The sequence below is a fragment of the Benincasa hispida genome, chromosome 8, assembly GCF_009727055.1.
Source record: "Benincasa hispida cultivar B227 chromosome 8, ASM972705v1, whole genome shotgun sequence".
In the NCBI taxonomy this organism is placed as follows: Eukaryota; Viridiplantae; Streptophyta; class Magnoliopsida; order Cucurbitales; family Cucurbitaceae; genus Benincasa; species Benincasa hispida.
Window position 1 is genome coordinate 9,974,279 of NC_052356.1, and position 25,480 is coordinate 9,999,758.

At 32.1% G+C, this 25,480-nt stretch overlaps 2 protein-coding genes across 2 annotated transcripts; both read right to left on the minus strand.

The window, feature by feature from the left end:
• Positions 1-3,873: 3,873 nt before the first annotated feature.
• Positions 3,874-6,247, minus strand: LOC120083372 (berberine bridge enzyme-like 18). Its single transcript, XM_039039105.1, has 2 exons — positions 5,321-6,247; positions 3,874-4,807 (listed from the first exon to the last, which is right to left on the minus strand). Exons 1-2 carry the CDS (start codon positions 6,195-6,197, stop codon positions 4,065-4,067), a joined length of 1,620 nt encoding a protein of 539 aa, XP_038895033.1. The 5' UTR covers positions 6,198-6,247; the 3' UTR covers positions 3,874-4,064.
• Positions 6,248-16,630: 10,383 nt separating this feature from the next.
• LOC120083391 (berberine bridge enzyme-like 18) lies at positions 16,631-20,240 on the minus strand. Its single transcript, XM_039039139.1, has 2 exons — positions 19,344-20,240; positions 16,631-17,580 (listed from the first exon to the last, which is right to left on the minus strand). The coding sequence occupies exons 1-2, from the start codon at positions 20,215-20,217 to the stop codon at positions 16,838-16,840; spliced, it is 1,617 nt and encodes a 538-aa protein (XP_038895067.1). The 5' UTR covers positions 20,218-20,240; the 3' UTR covers positions 16,631-16,837.
• Between the last annotated feature and the right edge of the window lie 5,240 nt (positions 20,241-25,480).

Genomic DNA, 25,480 nt, shown 5'->3' on the forward strand with positions numbered 1-25,480 from the left:
CTTAGTTTATTGGATTTACAACTTATACAATTTTATGAGATCAATAAAAAGTATATTGATAATAGAAAATGTTTATCATTTTACAAACTGCGAGTTTTTAGGACATAAAACCCAACAGATAAACCTTACTATTGGCAGATGGTTTCTCATACCTGTTTGTAAGTGCTTCCATCAACTTCACTGTATTAGTCTTGTCGGCTATATGACTAGCAACATTCATTGACAAACACATCCTTATGATCGCAACTGCTTCTTCATTCAGGTTCTCCAAATCTTCATCTAAAATCCTATTCGGTCTCTCTTTTAATGTTTTATGCAATTGCTTGTAAGTTAAGAAATCTTTAACTTGCATCTTCCAATACCCAAAATTTTTCCCATCAAATTTTATGATTCTCGGCTCTAATAATCGCATAACTCCTTATCCAAAATACTCTGATACCATTTGTTGGGAATTTAACTTAGATATAAATAAAATGAGAAAACTAAATTATATCTAAAATTCCCCTTCTGCAAGTTAGAGCCAAAAAGATTAATAATCATAAAAGTACCAAATAATAAAGAGTAAGGAAAAAAAAGGAACGACACCGAAAAAATATACTGGTTTGCCCCAAACTCAAGACTACATCCAGTCTTCTACAACTGCAGGTATTACTATGCTGAAGATTGTAAAAACACTCAAAACTAGCACTACAAATCTATCCTCAAATAGCCCAACACAAATTATTTGAATCAAAGTACCACAACTCGGTAATTAGAATAAACAATAAGTGAAACACACCAAAACCTAAAAATACACATTGTATTTCAATAATCTCTATCATGATTGGACTGCACAAGAAAAAATGTGCTTCTACCACACAACACTGCAAATTGCCTGTCGTTGGTCTCCAAAAAAACAAAATTGTCATCTGCTGCTTTCCTTTCTTTTTAAGTTTTCAACCTAACGTCTCCACTCAATTTAAACATACATACATATATACATATATATGTGTGTATATGTATATTGTATCTATCGTATATATGTATCTATCTATCGTATATATGACATATATGTACATATGTACATATCTAGATATGTACATATATACATATCTACCTATCGAGATATATCAAGATATATATATATATATATTATATATATATATATATATAGACACACACACATATATCTATACATATACTATATATACGTTACTCAGGTAAAAATGGGCCAAGCCCAAAAATTTCTCTCCCTAAATTTCCTCTCTTGACTTTTGACTTCTGGTAAAAAATCATATAAATATTTTATATTTCTTCCATCATGTGTGAGGGTTTCTTCAATTTTGACTTTTTTAGTCAAAATGTATGTATGTATGTGTAACATCCCAAAAGTTTATGGTAGTGTAATTTCAGTAATTTTTTATTATTTAAGGGAGTCTTTGGAATTTTGGACGTTTAAGTTAATTGCTGAATTTTTAATTATTGTGGAAATTGAGTCTTTCATGTCGCATAATTCAATTTGGAAATTTATAAGGAATTAATTTCATTTTGGGAAGGAAAGGAATTTAACAGAATAAGTGGAATAGGAAAAGAATAAAATGAAATAAATATATATTATATTATATTATTTCATTTCATTTTTTATATTTCTTTTCTTTTTTATTTTTCATATTTTTTTTCTTTCTTTCCCCTTCCCTTTCCCCTTCCCTTCACCCTAACGCCGCCCAAGCCCCCGAAGATTTCTCCTCCGTTCCGTCGATTGGACCCGGCCCCTTTGCCAGCCACCGCCAACCATTCGCGCCTCTAGCCAGATGGCGCTGCTCCCCTTTCCTTCACTTAGTTGTGTCGAGCCTCAGAAGCTATATGTACAAGTCTATCAAAACAAAAAAGTTTATAAATGAATGTAAAAAAAATGTTCATAACTTCATAAATTAACTAATTTAATACATTACAATTGTCATCTACGAGTTTTCATGTTTTGAATCGTTCCATGATAACTTCTGTATCTAACTTATTAGATAATTCCTTTTCAGTATAGGTTATTAGACAATCATTCCTTCATTGACCTCCCATTCGATTACATAATCAAGTCTTCACAATATGCATAATACAAAATGTTCTCTCTAGAATAATTCTGGCAACAGGTAAAATCAATGTCAAGGTGAGTAATTTGTAAACTAATGGATAGACCTTGTCTATATTCGTCATGACCATTTTTTACTACAAGATCAATATGCATTTTAGCTCATCAAATTCAATATTTGAATGTATATCAATAATACAATTTTGAAGTTGATCCTCAAGCATAGAGAGTTTAATAGCTGGAAAGTGTTTTGAGTAAAATTGAGCAAGTTAACTAATCTATTTTCTATCAAAAGAAATAAATGAATTACTCGGATTTAGACATGTCATACAAAGAAGCAATTCAGTATTTGTTTCACTAAAATGATTATTCAGCTTTTGAAATTGCATATCAATGATGATATAGAAAACTTCAACACGATAATGATGTAAATTTGTAACTTGTTGAGAATTTTGCCTTTGTCGTCCTCGAATTAGAAATAGGTCATCCATTTTAAGGACTTCAATATCATGACTATGACAGAAATAAAAAATCATACTCAACAACGAATCCCATTAAGATTCTCTTGTTTTCTATAGTATTTCTTTACAAATTTTGACTAAATTCATTACATTCACAATTTCATAGACCAAGATCTACATGTAGTTCTTCTAGATTTATTTTTGTATAAGATTGATCAAAATCCAAAATATTTTTCTTCTTTGAAGATGATGTCTCTACAGTCTCTATTGTTCTTTTTTCTTTTATAACATCTCTCTATATTAATTTTGAATTAACTCTACAAAAGTATTAATAATAAGAATATTACATTCTATTATATAGAATTAAAAATATCAAAACTAAGTCTAGGAATATTTTAAAACTTACTTGTCGAGCTCGTATATCCAAACGAGTAACAACAAATAATCCTCTAAATTGAACTTTGAAATTAATTTTAAAAACCTATACAAATAATGTGAATATAAAAATAACATGGAAACAAACGAAAATATATATAACATAATGTGAATATAAATATTATGTAAAAAAAAATGAATGAAGCTTTTTTAATAGAATGCTCTTGAGAGTTGAGATTGAAAAGTGAATTTCGAAAAGAAGAAAAAAGTTTATAAACTGTTCAGTTCTGTTGTCGATAAAAAAATATTGTTTACTATTTATTTATTAAAAAAAAAAAGACACATTATATTTTAAAGGGCACATTGTTTGACCAACTTTCCTTTTAGTAGGATTTACATGAGTTGGGCTTCAAAAGCCCATTAGAGATGAAAAAATATGGATAAAAAGTCATTGAAAATTCAAAATAAAATACTAGTAAGTTGTATCATTTGAACCCTTGTGCTTCACCAAATAGACAACACTCCATCTTAACAAGCTAATTCTCGTATTGTTATTTAAATTGAACTTTATATATATATATATATATATATACAATGTAAAAATATTAATATAATAATTAATATAACAATAAATAACAGGTACAAATATTAAGTCGAGGTATCCATTCGATGACAACTCTCACCACCTTTTATATATATATATATCACTTTATAATTTATATTAAAAATACAAAAGACGGATAAATTAAGGGGAGGCACGTGCCCCCTGGCCCCTACATGGCTTCGTGCATGTATCAACATGTGTGCTTCTCCATGGAGTTTTGTCTCTATAATCCCAACAAAAACATCATGTCTAATAACTCAATTGACTATTTAGAAATTACACATCTAATAGCTCCACCTGGTTTACACATACATTATTCCTAAAAACCCTTATATGCGTTCCTAAAAGTCACATATAATAACTGAAACGACTTTTTAGAAATTACAAATTACATTTAGCATGATGAACATTGTTCAATCCAACATTTATTTTATCTATGATGCGTAAGAAGTTAAATGAAATTACATTATTATCCCAAACCAGAAATACGTACTTGGTAGCTAGTAATTTTGTCTATTACACATGACATGATCTCACAAGACACATCCAGGCAATAATTTGCTTAGATTCCTACTCTCGGTGGTGTCGGTGGTATGCTTTGCTCATGTCGAAAGAAGTTAAATGGATCCACCTTCGTTTTCACTTCCATCAACCTTTCAAAATTATTCCCAAAGTATTGATGCCCCCAAACGCTAGCTTCCTCATAGCTTGTTGGGATCCCATCCTTGTTGTTTGTTCCAAGGTCGAGGTCTATATTATTTATGTACACTGCTCTCGGTGATTTTGACACGAAAGGAGTCATGTAACTATAGAGTTCTCGAGTCCATTCCAAGTGTCTGGAATCAGCGTCGGGACGTTGCCATGTAACGCAGTAGCCAATTTGTATGGGATATCTAGCTCGATGTGGGAAAGGGGTTTCTGATTCAGAAATCTCATTCATTTTACCTCCAAAAGGGATCAGTACGAGCTGCACTTTTTCTAGTTCTTCATTTTTAAACCTTTCCCACATGCCTTCGAGGGCGGTTTCCGAGATCGGTTCAGTGAGGTAATCGGATTTGATTTTGTATCTGCCATTATTGAGTGGTGTTCTGTTGAGCAAGAGTTCTAAGCTTTTAGCAGAAACAAACCCACTTGCTGAAAATGCCATTGATTCAACCCAACTCATTTCGAGACAGTCTTCTTTTTTTAGCCCTAGCTCTGGGAAAGTCCTCTCCATAAGAGAGAGAAGCTCGGTTGCTTTTCCAAGATATAAGGAGAAGAATGAAGCCTCCATAATTCTTCCACTTCCATCGCTTGAATTTGATGCTGGTAAGATTAAAGGGTGCTTCTTAGTTAAACACATGAAAAATAGAGTTGAGAGATTTGAACTTCTAATCTTAACAAAGATGGTAGGTATCCATTATTATGATGAACTAAATTTCTAAAACTGTTTTTTTAACGTGGAAATCTCAATATTAATTGATTTTAAAAAAAAAAAAAAAATATTGTCGATTAACACTTTAATTTCTTACACATTAACTATCTTCCCAGGCATACACAACACACATTATCTATTTTCTTGCACACATGAAGGTAAATTGCCTATTTGGATGGAAATGGTATTTTAATTAAGAAATTACTTGATTGCATCCCCAGTTACATCTATCTTTGTGCATCTTATCTAAGTAATCACAAATTGTCACGTGAATTTCTTTTCTTTTGAAAGAAATATAATTTTATATTTTTTTTCAAACTTTATTATTTAAGAGGATGCATAGCTGGGTTTGCACCTTTAACTAATTTCTTAGCTGGTTCATGTGGTGAAAGAAATATGCAAACCTGTGACCCAGGCGGTGATGAAAAGATCTTGATCTACCTCCGGTGCGACATATTGCCAGCGATGGATTAAGTGGGCTGTGTTTTGGTCCCATGTTTTGTGGAGAGCAAAGGACGTAACAATTGGAGGGACTGGAACCAACTTCAACTTCCATGCCAACACAATCCCAAAGCTTCCTCCTCCACCTCCTCTAATGGCCCAAAACAAATCCTCTCCCATTGAATGTCTATTAAAAACTCTCCCATTTTCATCTACAACATAAGCATCCACTACATTGTCTGCTGCAAGACCATATTTTCTAACCATCATCCCCAACCCACCGCCGCTCAAGAACCCCCCAACTCCAATCGCCGGCACAAACCCTGCCGGAAATCCAAGGGTTTGACTTTTCTCGCCAATTCTGTAGTAGAGTTCGCCCACGGTTGCCCCAGATTGAACCCATGCACTCTCGTCCTCCATGTTGATGGTAATTGAATTGAGGTTTATCAAATCAATCAACACGAATGGAACGTTTGCGACGTAAGAACGACCTTCGAAGTCGTGGCCGCCACTACGAGTTCGGATCTGGAAGCCATGGCTTTTGCAGCAAATGACTGTGGCTTGAACTTGGGAAGCATGTGATGGTGTGATGATGGCTACTGGTTTAGGAGTTTCGGGATCGGAGAATCTGCGGTTGCAAATGGAGAAATTTAGAATATAAGAATAAGATGAAGAAGATGGAAGGTGAATGAGGGTTGAATTTGAGTCATTATTGTTGGAATGAAGATTAATACAGTGAACAAAATCTTCCATATTATAACCCCAACATCCAAATGTTCCTAATGAAAAAAGAAGAAGAAGAGATATGAAACCATAAAAACAGCTCGAAAAATATTTCATTCTTTAATTTCTTTTCTTTTCGGCTTGTTTGATCTTATGCAATTGCAAACAAGTAGTTCTTTATATATAAATAGTAGTAGACTCAAAAGTCTCATTGTTGCAAATTCACGTGACTCTCTCTTCTAATACAATATTTACTGTTTTACAACATTATTTGTCTTGGACAATCAAATAACCCTAGAAGGTATTTCCCTGCCAAATGTTTATTTGTTTCATCATCATTCTGACATAACTTAATGGATAAAGCTCTGATTACCATCCTAAACCAAATCAACCTTTCCATTTGTCAAATCTGATTGGACGACGACAAGGTGGCCTAGATAGACAGAAAATAGATCTACGGCAAAGGTTTTGGTTTGCAACATAGAGAAAAAGAAAAATAAAATAAAATAAAACCTCAAATGTGTTAAACTCTTATACCATGTGTTTTTTATTAAGGTCTCGTTCGATAACTATTTCATTTTTTGTTTTTAGTTTTTGAAAATTATGTCTATTTCTTTTCATTCTTACCATAATTTGTATCAATCTTAAGTAGAAGAGTTGTATTCTTAACCCAATTTCAAAAAAGGAAAAAAAATTTAAATTACTTTTTTTAATTTTCAAAATTTGACTTGACTTTTGAAAATATTGATAAAAAGTAGATATCAAAGCACAAGATTTAGTGATAGAAGATGTGTTTATAAGCTTAATTTTCAAAATACAAAAAGCAAATATGAAATGATTACCTAATTAATTAGTATATTCAATATGTGTGTATACAAAGAATATTTATAGGGTGAATATACATAGAGACTAGGATACATAAGAAAGTTTTAAATTAGCCTTAAATGTAGATACAAATTTTCTAATTTTCAATTCACTATATATACGGTAATAATTTTAATTCATCTCTTATGGGTCATTTTTGGACTAAGAATCCAGAATTTGGGACGGCAGGGTGTTAAGGATAAAACCAAAATAATTATAGATGAGGATAAGATTTGAGCCAATGGGTAGAGGGAGAAAAAGATCAAAGAAAAGAAAGAAATTGGGACAAACAACCGAACTTGCCCCATCAGCCTCGAAGGCTGAGGCCAAGGTCTCTTTCCTCGCATGAAGGCCCACTTCATGTCCACCATGATCTCAACCCCCATGTGTGACCCAAGTTAAGCATTCCCTAATGCCTTTTGGATTAGGAACCTTAGGTCCGTCCCTCTATAAATAGGAGGGCGTAGGCATCACCTAAAGCAAGCAATTCTTTCGATTTCAAGCTTACTCTGACACTTTGTCGATTACTGATTTGTGCATTAAAGATTTTGTGCCAGACACCAGACCAGTGTTCTCTTCTTCTTTTTCTTGTAGATTGTATTTCTTCCCCAAAATTACAAATTTTTCATGAAGGGCATGTGAAGGTCAAGTGAGACTTCCTAATCAAATTTTGCCATCAACAATATCTATCCAAAATTTCAAAAATAATAACAAGTATTTCCAAAAATTTTGATTTTTAGTTCTCAAAATTTAGCTTGAATTTTCAAAATATTTATAAAAGGTAGATAATAAAACAAATAAACTCATCTGTTGGGTGGGAATGCAATCAAAGTCCCACATGGGTTAAATAAAGGGATGATCATGGGTTTATAAGAGAGGACAACTATCTCCAATAGTATGAGGTTGTGAGAGTTTGTATCCAAAGTGGACAATATCATATCATTATAGAGATATATCCAATAGTATAGATGTGGTGTTTATATACTTCATTTTCAAAAAAGCCTAATAATTATCAAAGATAGTTGTAGTGACCAAAATTTTAATTTAACTAATATACTATAACCTTATAATTGAAAAATTAAGGACTTAATTAAGTAGTTAATGTGCTTTAATAACAAATTGATTATCAAAGTTATTGTTCTTGTTATTATTGTTATCATTATTATCGCCATTATGATACTTAGATAGGAATGTATGTAATGCTTTTCCCTTTAGAGATAAGGATGGAAGACGCATACAATTCCATTAAAAAAATTTACTACTTTCACATTTATTTTTTTTATTATTTAATTTTTACTAATGATTTAAAAAGTCAATACCAAATTTTGAAAACTAAAAAAATAACTTTTAAAATTTTGTTTTTATTTTTAGAATTTGGTAAAGAATTCAACTATTGTCTTAAGAAAAATGTAAATTATTGTAAAAATATGGAAAAAATGGACTTGATTTTCAAAAATCGAAAACAAAAAATGAAATAATTACCAAACGAGGTCTCAATTTTTCAATCTTTTCAATATATATATAAATATATAGTTTAGTCTTCATTGTGATTTTTTAGTAAGACTTAATGACATTTCCATCCCTATATTGGCTTCTAAATTGTGGACCAAGGAATTGGAATTGCAGTAGTTTTTCAAGTAATGGTGGATAGCTATGCTTCTAAAAAAATCAGTTTGAAACCTAAAAAGGTAGGGTTACATTGTTTGATAAATAAATACTAAATTATGTTGTTTTAACTCTAATAACTAAAATAGGCCTATTATTAATTTTTTTTTTCTTTTCTTTATAATTTGTAGTTTTAAACTATTGTTTACAATAATATATTTTGTTTGTTCTACATTAAGTTTTAAATATTAAGAAAACAACTTTATTTTAGAAAAAAATATATATGGTACAATATTTTAAGAAATAGATGCATTCAACTTATGGAAATTAGAATACATATTTGATTAGGTAAAAAAGAAATAGATACATAAAATAAATCTTAATTTTAAAGGATAAATTTTGAAATTAAAAATTAATTAAAAACTATATATGATTTTTGGAGAATCTAAAATTAATAGGAAATTGATTTTAAATAGGGTTGAAATGAATATGTTTTTAAAAGTCATTTTAATACATTTAATTCCAATCTGTTTTATTAAACACAAAAAAAATACTTGAGACTTTTTTATAATCACTTCTATCCCTCTCCAAAGTAACCCAAACATGTTTATAAACTACAAATATTAGATCGAACGTTAAATGGTACTTAATTTTATGGAAATTTCCATGGAAAAGATTAAATTGTTATAAATTTAAATTTATGTAGACCAAATTATTACATATTAGAGTTTGTTGTCTAAATTATTAGAAATTTCAAAATATATGGACTAAATTATTACAAAAGTATATTTTTTTAAACTTGAAAACTTGCAAAATGCACTTAAAAAAAGTCAATCATTTTAGTCCAAACAGAGAATGGGTGGGGATATATAACCTCAGACTGTTGCACATTACCAATGAGCCATATTTTCTAACTATATAGTGGTCATCTTCATCCCACCTACTATTGAACAAAACTCTTAATCGTTGAACAAGCATAATAAGAAAGCGTTCAATACAGAGGAGGAAGAAAGCTAGGACTACGTGTTATATTCTAATAATTTATATTTGAAACAAAAGGATAATAAATATAATGTTAAAAATCATGTAAAACTTGTGAATCTTAGTTAAGATTAATAGAAAGAATAATATAAATAACAAATCTCAGTTGGATAATTAATATAATATGATATTTTAAATTTCAAAACAAGATTTGAAAATTAGTTGATGTACAAGATTCGAAAATTGAACGAACTATTAAATCTGATTTCAAAATTCAAAAGAACTATTAAATCTCGAGATTTATGGCAAATTAAATTATCCACTTGAAATGATGATCTTAATTGATGTAGAAAATTTGTTAGATATATAGATGAACAATTAATTAATTACAGTCTCATTAATAAAGATGTCAAATTAATTACACTGCAATTAAAAGAGACGATGAAGACATTTTAGGATTTCAAAAAATTGTGTTCGCATGACATATATGTGTTTTGCTATAATTCAAAAGGATTTCGCTTTCTACTATTTTTTTAATCGATAGTGTAATTATTGTTATATACCAAATTATTCCTTTTACCAAATCCATAAAAAGTTGCCCAATAAACCTCAAAATTAGCGTTTTGGGCCTAGCCAAACATCGATCTCAATCACCAACTCCAAAGTCGTCCACTACATAACAAATTCAAGGAAATCTCGAAGGGCCAAAAACTTTCCACAAACCCTAAAAAATGAAAGAACAAACTTATAGACAATATGAACGCTACATGAGAGTGTTATAGCATTGCAAGGAAAAAGTTTAGCATCCTACATTTTACAACTTTAAGTGCTAGCGCTTCAACGTTGCTCGTCAATTTTTCCAATAGCATCATGATGCTAATGAGTTAATTAATTAATATTTGATTATTTTATTTGTAATAATAAATTAGAGTAAATGTTCAAAATTAACAAGTATAATCTTGAATAGTATATGATCGACATAGCGATAGAACGTTCAAAAAATAATAGAGATTCTATAACATATCAATAAGTTGAGTGTCTCATCTTGATGACATTATCCATACGACCCAATTTGTAATTGTTACAGATGATTTGACCCATATTATTCATGTAAAAACATGTGAATAGAGACATCATATACAATGAGTTTATATAGAACTGGAATCTAAAGTACTTAATCTCTCTTTGTAAATTTATTATTGAGAAGATTAATATTTCACAAGTTGGATCATATACGACTTAATCTCAATCTTAAATGAGTTATGAACGGCTGGTTGTGATGGTTTGTCTTTTAATTTTATGTGTGAGAATAACTTTGTAACCGGTTCAATAATCCTACCATTTTTAGAACTTGACCAAATAGAGAGTTGAGAACATAATTCCACAAATGAAATTTATTACTCATATAGAAAAACTAGATGAAAAGTTTGGGACCCATCTCTCTTTGGCCCAAGAGAAACTTGATTTATGATTGAATCATAAACATATTGTTCACTAGACATCAACAATATCTAATGTACAAGGAGTAATTACAAAGGTAAAATGAATATTTGATTCAGTTGTAAGCATGGACAATTCATGAAGGATCGACTTGCTTGTAATTGGAGTCACTGAATCTCGAAATACAATCGAATTCATATTCGTTGCATCATTCTATCACAGTTACAACTATCTCTGTGTTGAACACTTTCTTATTATGGTTGTTCAACAATTAAGAGTTTTGTTCAATGGTAAGTGGGATGAAGATGACCACTATATAGGTACGAAAACATGACCTATTGGTAATGTGCAACAATATATAACCTCATTTTTTATTCCTAGACATCCTATTCCCAGTCATCTTTTATTCTCGGACATCTATAAAATCGTAAACCAAATGGCCCTTAAGATAACACCTATGTTTGCTAGAAACAACCTCTAAAGGAAATTGAAAGTTAAAGAAAATATCTTTACCGTTTGATGTATTTTCCTCTCTATTGTAATGATGGATGGAGGAGACTTCAAGTAACTTAGGAGCTTGAGGTAATGCTTGAATACCTTAGACAAGAGGTAAGGACATGCTTAGGTCTAAAAAAATGGAGTAGGGAAAGACTCACAACAAAAGGAGATTGAAAATGGATTTTTCTTCCTAATTTGATGTTACTATTGAATATTCTTGTTAAATCCAATAGCAGCACTTGAAGTAACTTTGAATACACAATATTCTCTCTCACAGAAGTGTGATTTACAACATTAGGATAAGAAATTTTTAAATTTTTTTTAGGCTCTCTTGAAGGATAAATGAAATGGCACTTAGGAAACTTAAGAGAATTTTTTCGAAAAACGAGGAAACCTCTTTTCTCCCTCCTTAATGCATGCATGACCTAGATGTATTCAAATAGGATTTTTGGCTCTTCAATTCACTCACGTAAACTCTTAATTAACCTAGAGGGGAAGCTCAAAAGGTTGGGCTATGAAAACTATACTATGATTGAAGTTAACTTAAGTTATAACTAAGATTATTCTTATTAACTATGTACTCTCTTCAAAGAAGCATCAGTTAATGAATTTTAATTCTTATATTTTCAAGCAAGCATCACTTAATGAATTTTAACTCATACTTTTAAATCCCTAATAAAAAACTTATGACAAAAAGTTCAATAAAGTAATGCTTAGTAAAAAAACTTATGACAAAAAGTTGCAAACTAAAAAATTCGTAAATAACTATACCATACACCACTTAACTAATATTATATTTCTATCAAGTTAAATAATCTTATATTTATATTCATTCTTCTCTTTTAATATTCAAATAACTAATTGTAAATATAACTAAGTTGCTAATATTTAGAGTAAATTTTTAGGAAGGTAATAATCATATGGAAAACAAGTATTGAAATCAACTTTGATAAAAGGGTTGTTTTCAAATATAGAAAAATAAATCAAAATATTTACAAAATAGAACTATCAATGATAGACGATGATAGACTTCTATCAGTGTCTATCACTGACATTGATAAACACTGATAGAAGTCAATCAGTGTCTACCAGCGTCTATCATTGATAGTTCTAAAATTTTTTTCTATCTTGTAAATATTTTCAACAATTTTACCATTTGAAATTGTTTTCCTTGATAAAAAATAATTATATTAATTAAGCTTAGTAACACTCGATTATCTTAAATTAAGTTTATGAAGGATCCTATACTAGATTTAAATTTGCAAAAATATAATAATATTATAAAATTACAAAAATACCCTTATTGATTGTTTGGGTCATTACAATAAATGTGAAAAGTAGAGAGAGTGGAAGATGAATGTTTGACGAGATTTCCTCTCATTCAACAATAGAGTTCATCGATAAATGTAAAAAATAAACAAAAAAAGAAAAAATAAAGTTACTCGATGAATATGCAGACTTTCATAATATTTATTATTGAACTTGAGTTGTTACACGAACGTCTATGTGGAAAAAAAAAAGATTAAATCATACAAAATACCCTTAAACTTTGTTCTTTGTGTCAAAAAATCTTTTAAACTTTCAAAAGTTTCAAAAATACCCATAAACTTCCAAGATGAGTTTAAACATACCTTTACCGATAGTTTTGGATGGAAATCGTTAGTATTTTGTGTAAAAAATACATCTAAATTTTCAAAAGTTTCAATATTATCCTTGAACTTAAAAAATAGATAAAAGAAAATATTCTTTATGTTATACAAACAGAAACCGTTAATATCGTCTTACTTCTTTATTTTCTCTATTTTTTCTCCCCTCTCTTCTTCAATACCCTCTTACTTCATTTTTGTTAACTAACATTTGTTTATTAAAAAATAATAAATAAATGAAATGGTACACTTTAATTAAGGTATATGGATTATTATAATAATAAAAAAATAAAGGAAACACCAAGGAATCTTAGAACTTGAATATTTTAACAAAGTTGTACTTTATAAAACTTCAAATAAATTTATCACCATGTTAAGAGTGGAACATTTTTAAACTTTTTTTTTTTAATTTAGATTTATTTTTTACGATAAGATATCAACGGTTCCTATTTATATGTATTAATGGTGAGAGTTTTTTTTTTAAAACTTTTTTTTAAGCTTCAGGATATGTTTGAAACTTTTGAAAGTTTAAGGTATTTTTGAAACAAAATCTATCGATATTTATCTAATACTAATATTAAAAGTATTTTTGAACTCTTCCTAAAATTTTAAATGTAAAATACGAAAATTTAAAATTATTTTTGACACGTGTACAAAGTTCAACAATAATTTTTTATAATTTAGAAAAAAAAACCACACAGAAAAGATAGTTAATCAAACCTTAAAAATTTTGTGAACTTCAGCCGCCAGACCCACCCTTTCGAAATCCCACTCTTTCTTCAACCTCTCGTTGCCGCAGGTACCGCCGCCCACTCTGTCGCCGTCGATCAGTGCCACCACTCCAATCGGTCGTCTACAGGTTGCGTCCACTTCGCCGCTGTTGACTGTAGGTGTTTCCGTTTCTCCCTCTGTCTCAGTGTGTCCCGCCGTCCTTAGACGCCAGTGTGGTTTTGGGTGTTAGTTAAGATTTTGACTTTCTGATTGGGGCGTTTTTGGATGCTTTTTGGTGATCCATTAAGGTTTGGCCTATAATCCATTTACCCACCAAGTTTCGAGTGTACATTCGAGGTCTTGAAGGGGGGGTTAAATTGTTGTCCAACAGGAATTGAGAACAATTGCGAGTTATTAGTGAACTTCCTTTGGGTTCTTGTTTATTTGGGTCCTAGATTCGAGTTTTGAAGGTTGTTAGCGTTGTATTGCAAAGTTCAAGTGTGTCTGGTTCGTTTTTGGTAAGAAGTAAGGCTTTGAAACCATTTGGATTTAATATTTCTATTTGGAAATTGGGTTTACAATTGTAACCCATAGTATTTGAATTTTGCATACGTTGGATTCATTGTTTAGAGTAAGAGTTGTTTGGAGACTTCTGGAATTGAATTCATTCTTTTTTTTTTTTTTTTTTTTTTTTTTGTTTGTAATTAAATTCTTGGTTGGGTTACTGACCATGTTATTGGAGTTTGGTCGGGGAGTTTAACCCATCCTACAATATGTTTGTTTTCTATATGTTTTCAAAGGCCGATGATGATTTCTTCATTTCTAGTACGTCACTTTCTTGTTCTGAAATTTATATTCAACTATCTGACTCTTGCTTTCAATTCATTGATTCTCTATCGTAATCACTACATACACTAAAGTTGAAATTGAATTGTAAAAAATCCCCTTCTTATGTTGATTATGTTTAGTTCGGCTTGATTGAAATTGTATCACTTTATTTTCAGATCATAGAAGCTTTGTTTTCTGGTTTCTGTATGCATATATTGAATTTGAAACTGAATTCCTTCTTATGTTGATTTTGTATTTGAGTTGGAATTTTTAAATTTTTTGTGATATAGCTATTTTAGTGCATTAATTCATCATTCAGTCTTCTTTCCACCTAGTATGGTGTAGTTTCTTTAATTTTAGTTTTATTTGCACTTAGTTTCATTTCAATCTAACTTTACTTTGTTATCTTTCTTTTAGGACCCAAACTAATTGATAATCACTTCAATAATTATTTTGACATGTGCTTGGAAATTGTTGAAGGCATCATTATTTGCTTGTAGATGGTTGTTATTTTATATACCATTCAGTGTGAGTGTAATACATATTTAATATGGAATTACAATTTTTATTTTCCGTGCTACAATCTAAAAAGAATCTTCATTTATATTTTTCTAAGATGTTATTTTTTATAATTTGAAATGTAAAAAAACGTACCATTTGAAATGTATGATTAACTCATAAAAAAAGCTTGATATTTCATTTTCACATTGAAGTTCAAAAGTTTTACACACTCATTCGAAATGCCAAATATTTTTTTATTCTATGAATGGTGCAAAATGTAATAAATCTAAGTTCATGAGTTATTTGTCAACCTAATCATATACTAACCGAAAAAGATAAGCCTAACGCATTAGTTATCAAAAAAAATATTTAGGTGTTACTAAGCTACACTTATAATTTGACAACTAGAATATTTAGTTGCCAAATCATTAGTTTTTTACTATTTAATAAAGGGTTGCATGAGAACCCCTAAACCCTAACCTCACCAAATCCATAAAAAAACTTTAAACCATAACCATTGAAATCCTTAAAAGATATATTATATAAATATAAATTGTTAAGTTATTGAATGTTCATGTTTGAGTGCTAAGCATTGAATTAAAAAATTTGTGTTTATATGACACTTTGAGAGAATTCATTATGTTTTGAGAAATTGCATTTCTTTTTTTTTTTTGGTCTTAGAAAAGTTAGAAAAATATATGTATAGTTGAAAATTAAAATCTACCAGAGAAAAAAAAAACAAAAAAAAATTAATTTCATTTATAAAAATTACACAAAATAATCCAATTGAACTCAACTCTGCATCTAATATAGATTTTTTTACTCAACTCATCACTTCAAACACAAACAATAATTACCAACTCAATTATATACTCAAACACAAACAATTTAACTTTTTAGATAATTTAACTCTCTAAACAATAATTATCAAGTTAATTTTATACTTTTATTGCATGTCAAACACCTCTTAAAGGCAAACACACGGACGAGATGAACACGGACCAATAAGAGCAGCAACCGACAAAGACAGAAGTCAACCACCACATCCATAAAACAAACCAACCAACAATAGAGGGAAAAAAACAACCAACAAACTAACATCTAAAATAGAAGCCAGAACCAAACCAACCAAATAAAAAACAAACAATGTCTGAATTCTGAAACATAGCTGCAAAACACAACTATCGTCAGCCACAAGCACTTCCCATTCTGCCTTAAAAAAACATTACTGAGGATGCAAAGAACCAGGAACCCAAGAGGACATAACACCTCTGTTTATAGGTGTCAAAAGAAGATTCTAAAAATGTTTAGTTACTAACATAAAAACTAGTTATGTTGAAAATTATATACACTTAAAACGTCATAGTCTAATAACTCAAACGACTATTTAGAAATTACACATCTTAATAACTCCAACCGACTGTTTAAACATATATTATTCCTAAAACCCTTATATGCGCTCCAAAAAGTCACATATAACAACTGAAACGACTGTTTAGAAATTACAAATTACATTTAGCATGCTGAACATTGTTCAATCAAACATTTATTTTATCTATGATACATAAGAAATTAAATGAAATTACATTATTATTCCAAACCAAAACTACGTAATTGGTAGCCTAGTAATTTTGTCTATTACACATGACATGATCTCATAAGACACATCCAGACAATAAGCGCTTAGATTCTTACTCTCGGTGGTGCCGGCGGTATGCTTTGCTCATGCCGAAAGAAGTTAAATTGATCCACCTTCGCTTTCACTTCCATCAACCTTTCAAAATTGTTCCCAAAGTATTGATGCCCCCAAACGCTAGCTTCCTCATAGCTTGTCAGGATCCTGTCCTCGTTGTTTGTTCCAATGTCAAGGTCTCTATAATTTGCATACGCTGCTCTCGGCGATTTCGATACAAAAGGAGTCATGTAATTGTAGAGCTCTCGAGTCCATTCCAAGTGTCTGGAATCAGCATCAGGATGTTGCCATTTAACGTAGTAGCCGATATGTATGGGATATCCAGCTCGATGTGCGGAAGGGGTTTCTGATTCAGAAATCTCATTCATTTTGCCTCCAAAAGGGATCAGTATGAACTGCACTTTTTCAAGTTCTTCATTTTTAAACCTTTCCCACATGCCTTCAAGGGCGGTTTCTGAGATCGGTTCAGTGGGGTAATCGGATTTGATTTTCTGTCTGCCGTTGTCGAGTGGTGATCTGTTGAGCAAGAGTTCTAAGCTTTTAGCAGAAACAAACCCACTTGCTGAAAATGCCATTGATTCAACCCAACTCATTTCGAGACAATCTTCTTTTTTTAGCCCTAGCTCTGGGAAAGTCTTCTCCATAAGAGAGAGAAGCTCGGTTGCTTTTCCAAGATATAAGGAGAAGAATGAAGCCTCCATAATTCTTCCACTTCCATCGCTTGAATTGAAAGCTGGTAAGATTAAAGGGTGCTTTTTAGTTTGAAAATTTTAACAATATAAGATTAAACACACGACAAATGAGGTTGAGAGATTTTAACTACTAACCTTAATAGCAATAGAATATATCAATTATTATGGTGAACTATTATTCTTACTTTGATCACTATTTTTTCTTATAAGTAATTTATATTGATTATGGGTTAGAAGTATTTAGACTTAGTCTAAACAAAAGCCCAATAACTAAAAATATTAATTATTAACGTATTCTAGAGAAATTATTTGCATAAGATATTTGGAGTGCATATTGTAGAATTCTCAAAACAAATGGAAAAAAAAAAATGTGTAATTGTAAAGAATGGTCTAGATAGACATTTGTAGTGACTAGACCATGAATGTGTTCGCAAAATCGTAAACATAGATTTAGGAGTGTCAACTATAAAATAGAAGAGATGTCTTAGCATTTGTATCAAACCAAAAAAATTAAAAGTGATCAATAACACGCGGATAATGTTACGAAATCGACAATTAAAGAATACAACAGAAACGTTAAGAAAGATTGACACGCAGATATACATGGTTCACTAACTGTGTGTTAGCTACATCCATGGGACAAAGAGAGAACAATATTATTAGAGAAAATGTTTTCTGAATACAAAACGACACCACTAGGGTTAGAGAGTTTATATAATGTGCTTCTATAAACCCTGAGATTATAATCTTAAATAATCATAAATGATTAAAAATATGCTAAATATGAATTCTAAATAGGTTTTGGAGGTGTTGCCCCCGAACTTCCACCAAGGCACACCGCCCCTAGACTTGGTTGTTCGAAGTCCCGGCTAACAAATTAAAGGCATTCCAATAAGTAGCCTCTTTCTTCAAATTCTCCTTCAAATTTCCTCTTTATCTTCAAAATTTCTACTACGTACGCATAGTGATTCTTTGTTAATCATAAAATTGTTATTTTTATCACTATATGTAATCTTTTCTTCCTTATCTTTGTGGCTTTTCTCAAAGCCATCTTGCTCTTCTTTCCTTTTCATCTCCACATGCTTCATCTGTACTTTATATATATATATTTGAATGGATTTGGGACATGATGAAGATGCTACAAGAATACCAACCTAATTGGGATTCTCTAACGCACCTATTAAACTAATATTGTATCTTTCTCTAAAAAGTATTAGTCTTTCATTTTTGGATAATCATGGTTGTGAGTGTGTTTGATATGTCTTTTATGGAAACAAACAAACAGGGTGTTTTTAAGTGTAACTGAATCACTTTGTATGTTTGCTTAAAATATTATTTTGATCTCAATACTTTCAAATTTTTTCTATTTAGTTTATGCAATTTCAATAAATCTTAAATTTAGTCCTCAACTAACTATTTTATTGACTTTTTAAAATATATATATACATTGTTATCAATTAGCATTTTAATTTCTTACACGCATTAACTATCTTCCAAGGCATATGCAATACACATTATCTATTTTTCTTACACACATGAGGGTAAAATACCTATCTGGGCAGAAATGGTATAAAAAAAAATACTTGGATATTGCATCTCAGGCTGGACCAATCTTTGTGCAGCTCACCCAAGTGTCCAATCACAAGTTATCATATGATAATTTTTTTTAAAAAAAGATATAATATTTAATATTTTTTCAACCTTTATGATTAAAAATGATCATCGAGATGGAGATGAGTGTAGCATGAGTTTTCATCTTAACTAATTTCATAGTTGGCTCATGTGGTGAAAGAAATGAGCAAACCTGTGACCCATGCAGAGATGAAAAGATCTTGATCTACCTCCGGTGCGACGTATTGCCAGCGATGGATTAAGTCAGCCGCATTTTGGTCCCATGTTTTGCTGAGAGAAAAGGACGTAACAGTTGGAGGGACTGGTACCAACTTCAACTTCCATGCCAAAACAATCCCAAAGCTTCCTCCTCCACCTCCTCTAATGGCCCAAAACAAATCCTCTCCCATTGAATATCTATCAAAAACACTCCCATTTGCATCTACAACATAAGCATCCACCACATTGTCCGCTGCAAGACCATATTTTCTGACCATCATCCCGAACCCGCCGCCGCTCAAGAACCCCCCAATTCCAATCGTCGGCACAAACCCCGCCGGAAATCCAAGGGTCCGACTTTTCTCGCCAATTCTGTAGTAGAGTTCGCCCACGGTTGCCCCAGATTGAACCCATGCACTCTCGTCCTCCGTGTCGATGGTAATTGAATTGAGGTTTATCAAATCGATCAACACGAATGGGACGTTTGCGACATAAGAACTACCTTCGAAGTCATGGCCGCCACTGCGAGTTCGGATTTGGAAGCCATGGCTTTTGCAGCAAATGACTGCAGCTTGGACTTGGGAAGCATGTGATGGTGTGATGATGGCTACTGGTTTGGGAGTTTCGGGTTCGGAGAATCTGAGATTGCGAATTGAGAAATTTAGAACATAAGAATAAGATGAAGAAGATGGAGTGTGAATGAGGGTTGAATTTGAGTCATTATTGTTGGAATGAAGATAAATACAGTGAACAAAATCTTCCATATTGTAACCCCAACATCCCAATGTTGCTAATGAAAAAAGAAGAAGAAATATGAAACCATAATAGCAGCTGCAAAAATATTTCATTCTTTAATTTCTTTTCTTTTCGGCTTGTTTGATCTTATGCAATTGCAAACAAGTAGTTCTTTATATATAATTAGTAGTAGACTCAAAAGCCTCATTATTGCAAATTCACGTGTCTCTCTCTTTTAATACAGTATTTACTGTTTCACAACATTTAATTGTCTTGAACAATCAAATAACCCTACAAAATAGTTATTTGTTTCAATTGTCAAATCTGATTGGACGACAAACTTATCCGACAGTTTGGACGACGGCAAGGTAGCCTAGATGGACAGCAGAGGATCTACGACAAAGGTTTTGGTTTTCAACATAGAGAAAAAGCGGAAAAAAAAAAAAAAAGAAACCTGAAACATGTTAGGCTTTATACCATTTGTTTTTTATTTAGACCCCGGTAGTTGTTTCGTTTCTAGGTTTTGGTTTTTGAAAATTATGTCTATTTTCTTTGGTTCTTACCATAGTGTAACATTTTGATTTATTATATAATTATGCGTTATTTTGTTGTGGATTGTTTGGTTAGGCCGGAATTCAAGATTTGATTGATTGGCTCAATTAATTTCAATTTAATTGAATTAATTAAGATTAATTGGTTGATTCGATTCGATTTGTTTCATGAATGGAATATTTAGTTAATTTGAAAATTTTGGAATGTCAAAAATATTCTATAGGATTTTAGTAAATTTGAATTTATTTGGATTTATTTGGATTCAGGTTAGGAAGGGAATTGAGTAGGAAAAGGAAAAAGAAAAGGACAAAAAAAAAACATTATATAGGAGGGTTTGTTTGGGTTAAAAGTGAAAGAAGGAAAAAAAACAAAGAAAAGGAAAAATTTTATTTCCATTATCTCTCTCCCTCTCGGGTTGCATGCAGAAAAAAAAAACAAATCGGGCACCTGAAAGCCATAGGAGAAAGAAAAATCAAATTCATTAAAGATAACATTTCTGGAGATGAACACTTTACCATCTTTGTTCAGACATCGATGTCCCTTGTGAACCATGGTTGGACCCAAGAAAACACATTTATTAGAATGGAACTGAAATTTGTTTGGTTGGTATGCTCAAAGACATGGAAAATAGGTGCAACCAAACACTCTTAGTTTTGTAACATCTAGTAGTTTACTATACATCAGTTGTCTAGGTGATTGGTTCTTTAGTACCAGCGAGGGAAGATCATTTATCAGATGATATGCATTAAGAAAGGAATTCCACCAGAACTGAAGAGACATTGATGCTTGTTCTAGTAAGGTTTGTCCCATCTATACTAGGTGTCTATGTTTTCTTTCAGCTCTTCCATTTTGTTGAGATGTATAGGGACAAGAAAACCGAGAGGCAATGCCTTGTGAATTGCATAACTGATGCAATTTGGCATATTCACCACCATTATATGACTGCGGTGCTTTAATGTTTGTTTTAAAACTGTATTTGAACAACTTGTAGGAAATGTTTGAAAGTCTGTAGTGTATCTGACTTTTGTGTAAGAGGGTAGACCCAGAGATATCTACTATAATCATCAATAAATTATATGTAATATCTATATCCTTCAGTGGAGTTTGTAGAGGTTGGACCCCATACATCTGAGTGTATTAAATCACATTTATGTTGTGCACGAGACAAAGAATTGAGGAAGGGTAGGCAATGGGCATTACCAAGACAGCAAGGTTCACAAAACTTAATCTCTTCATTCAACTTAGTAGGAAGATTACAAGTTTTTAATATAGTCTCCAAAACTCGAAGAGAAGGATGACCTCGTCTCCTATGCCATAACCCTTTTGATTCTACTAAGTTTGCTCCACTTTTGGTCAGAACAAATGTTGTAGAATTGTTATTTTTGTTCATTGGGTTGAGAAAACAGCTTGCCTTTTTGATATTTACATCAACTGGGATCATCTCTGCTTCATTCAACTGATATATTCGTCTTTAAGAGTTCCTTTCACCAGTACTTGTCTCAAACATTTGTCCTTAACAACACAACAATCATTATAGAACTCAACAGAAACATCATTATCTTGAACCAGTTTTGATATACTAACCAGATTCTTTGCAATGTTTGGTACACACAAGATGTTTTTAGATTCAGCTTACAACTAGAGGAACTTAAACAACATTGCCTATTGAGGATATGTCTAACTTTTGTCCATTCCCTACTATAATATGTTCATTACCTGTGTACTTAGAGGGATTTGCTATATTGTTGGGATCTGTTGTGACACGGTTGGTTGCTCCACTATCTGCATACCAATTAAAGTCCCCTGCTGATTCAATCTGAAGAAATGGATTCAAGTTCTGTGAAGTAACGAAGGCTGAGGGATTTGCCCCAGGGTTCCCTTAATTCTAAGTGTTTCCTTTACCACTGTTTTGATTTTGGACATATTCTCGATTGTACCTTTGATAGCACACATCTACAGCATGTCCATACTTGGAGCAAACCTAACAGGTAGGCCTATTTCCTCCACCACGACCTCTTCCTCTGTTTCCCCTACTGTTGATGTTTCCTCTAGATCCATTAAATTGTTGCCTGTTAACTCCTTATGTGTTGCTCTGTCCAAGGGCCTCGTATGTAGAGTTGTGCCAATTGAAAGCAACATTGGTCGAGGCATTATGGGCAAAGGTTGTAGTGGCTTTTGAAGTATTCTGGTGTTCCAACCTCTTCTCGAATGACAGAAGTTCAGATTGTATATCTAACCAAGAGATCTCAGGCTTACTCTGAATAACTACCACCACTGGATTATACTTCTCATCCAGCCCAACGAGTACCTGAGACACTAGGTTACGTGTAGACACTTGGCTACCAGCTTGAGCCAGATTATCATAGTGAAGCTTCATAAGTTTCAAATATTCAGACGTTGACATTTTACCTTTACGAGTTCGTTGAAAAACTTGGTGAAGATAGTCTTCTTCTGCCCTCGACTGAACTCCAAACAACGAGTGNACTTGGTGAAGATAGTCTTCTTCTGCCCTCGACTGAACTCCAAACAACGAGTGAATGGCATCCCATAGACTCTTAGCACTTTCGTACCCCGTCAGTTGTATAGCAACTTTAGGAGTCATAGAGTTGTATAACCACCCTAACAAGAGTTGGTCTGCTGTAACCCAAGCTTCATACAGTAGGTTCAGGGACTTCACGCAGGTAGAGCTTGAAGCTCCATCTGAGGCTTGAGAGTCTGCTTCACCAGGTTCAACAGTTGACGAAGTAGACACAATGAACATAGGAGGACATACTTCAGTTCCAGACAGATGACCTTCAAGTCTGTATCCTTTCAGAATTGGAAGAGCTAGCATCTTCCACAGTATAAAGTTTCCTCTCTCCAACATGGTGCTAGTTATTTGATTTAGCAATTGGTTAAGGGGAGGTATGTTGAACTTTGACGATTCAGTGGTCGCATTGAATCCTATGACAATGGCGTTTGCCATAGCTGCTTTGAAACCACGTTAGAAAAATAAAGCAGATGGAAAACGGTACCGTTTACCTCTTCGTTGTGCACGATAGAGTCAGGTAGATAAACAATGTGAAGATAAATCTTATCGTTTACCTCATCATACTACAAAATGGAGCCTCGGAACTTATACAATAGTAAAACGAGTTATCGTTTATCTTTTCATTGTATACGATAGGATTCAGGAGCTACACGATAGAGGCTATCGTTTACCTTTTCATTGTACACAATGGACGCTCAGTGCTAAAAGATGAACGGTGTATTCAGTCGTTTAGCTAATCGTTGTATACGATGGAACCAAATTACTAAAGGATAGACAAAGAGCTTTTCAACTTTGCCTCTTCATATTCTTTTCTTACATTGGAAAGAGGCAGCATGCCCAATTTATACACTATTCCCTATTTAAGAGATTCAAAGAATTAAAAAATTATATACCAAATGACTAATGAAATGAGGACACATGGTCCAATACATGAAGAAAGAATATTTGTTTGTTATCACCCAATCCTAACAAAAATCTAGAGCACTAAGGGACTAATCCTTCATGACCCACCTCAGTGATATAGCATTCTTTAGCTGATGTCTTTTCTTGACTCATCCTTGGTTGCTGATGTGGCATATTCTCTAACATTTCTCTCTCTCATACGCACGCAAGACGGAACCCCCTTTCATCTTCGTTTCTTCTGTCTCGGCTTTAGACCCACACTGACGCCCTTAACGTCGCCAGCCATTTCACATCACCAGCCGTCGGAGATCTGTGCACGAGTCGTTTAACATCGTGTCGCCTCCACCCAAGTCAACTGACGTTGCACTGCCATCAACCCTCAAATCGCCAAATCCAGTTCTCTAGCCGTCTCTCTTTCTCTCTAACGTCGCTTTGTTCGTCCGACCATCATGGTTCATCACCTCATTAAGTCGACGTTGCTAGTCTGCCACGCAGTTTTCCTTCACCACTATTTCGTCAGATTTTGGTTTAGGGGTAAGATCTTGGTTTAATGGTGAGATTTTTTATTTTTGGTTGAGTGCCTACTTAATTTTTGGATTAAATCTTACTTGCCTACAATGTATTGACTATAGATTGGAGTTGGTGTGCAATTAACTTATTGTTTAGTGGGTTGATTTTTTACATTTTCGACTTAATTTTGGGTATGTAATTAAACCTTATACTTTTTTTGGAAACATCAAAGGTTGATGTACATTAGGTGTTTTAGGATTGGACCTAAAGATTTAAATTGAGGTTTTTGAAGTTGATGTGAATGTTGCATATTATGTTAGGGACATTAGTTCAAGTCTCTCGTTGGAGATTGGTTGCTTCAATCTCCAGGTAGTAGGTGTTTCGTAAACCGTCAACTTACTTACTAGCCCGGGTGATTTTGTAACCATAGTTTTACAAGATAACGATCTTAACTACTTAAAACAAGATGTTATTTGTTAACCCTAGGTGAGCATGCATCTTATCTTTGTTATAGATTTTAAATGTCTAATTCATTTTATAACACTTTCTAAAATATAGACATGCTTCCAATCCATAACCTTCATCAGGCCATTTTACAATTTAATATAACTAATTATATTAAATACATGAAACCCTAAATTATGCATACTATATATTATAACAAATTATAACATACTTTCAATGCATGATACATACTTCCTATGGTAGAATTTTAAATCTACATTGCATACTATATGCACATACAAGATTTATTTAATTATAACATACATTTAGAATGCATAAATAATTAAACACGCATTGATATGGCCCAATTTTGGCATCCTAAGCAAGCAAACAGCCTAAATTATTACAATAATAATTAAAAACTGCCTTGAACTATC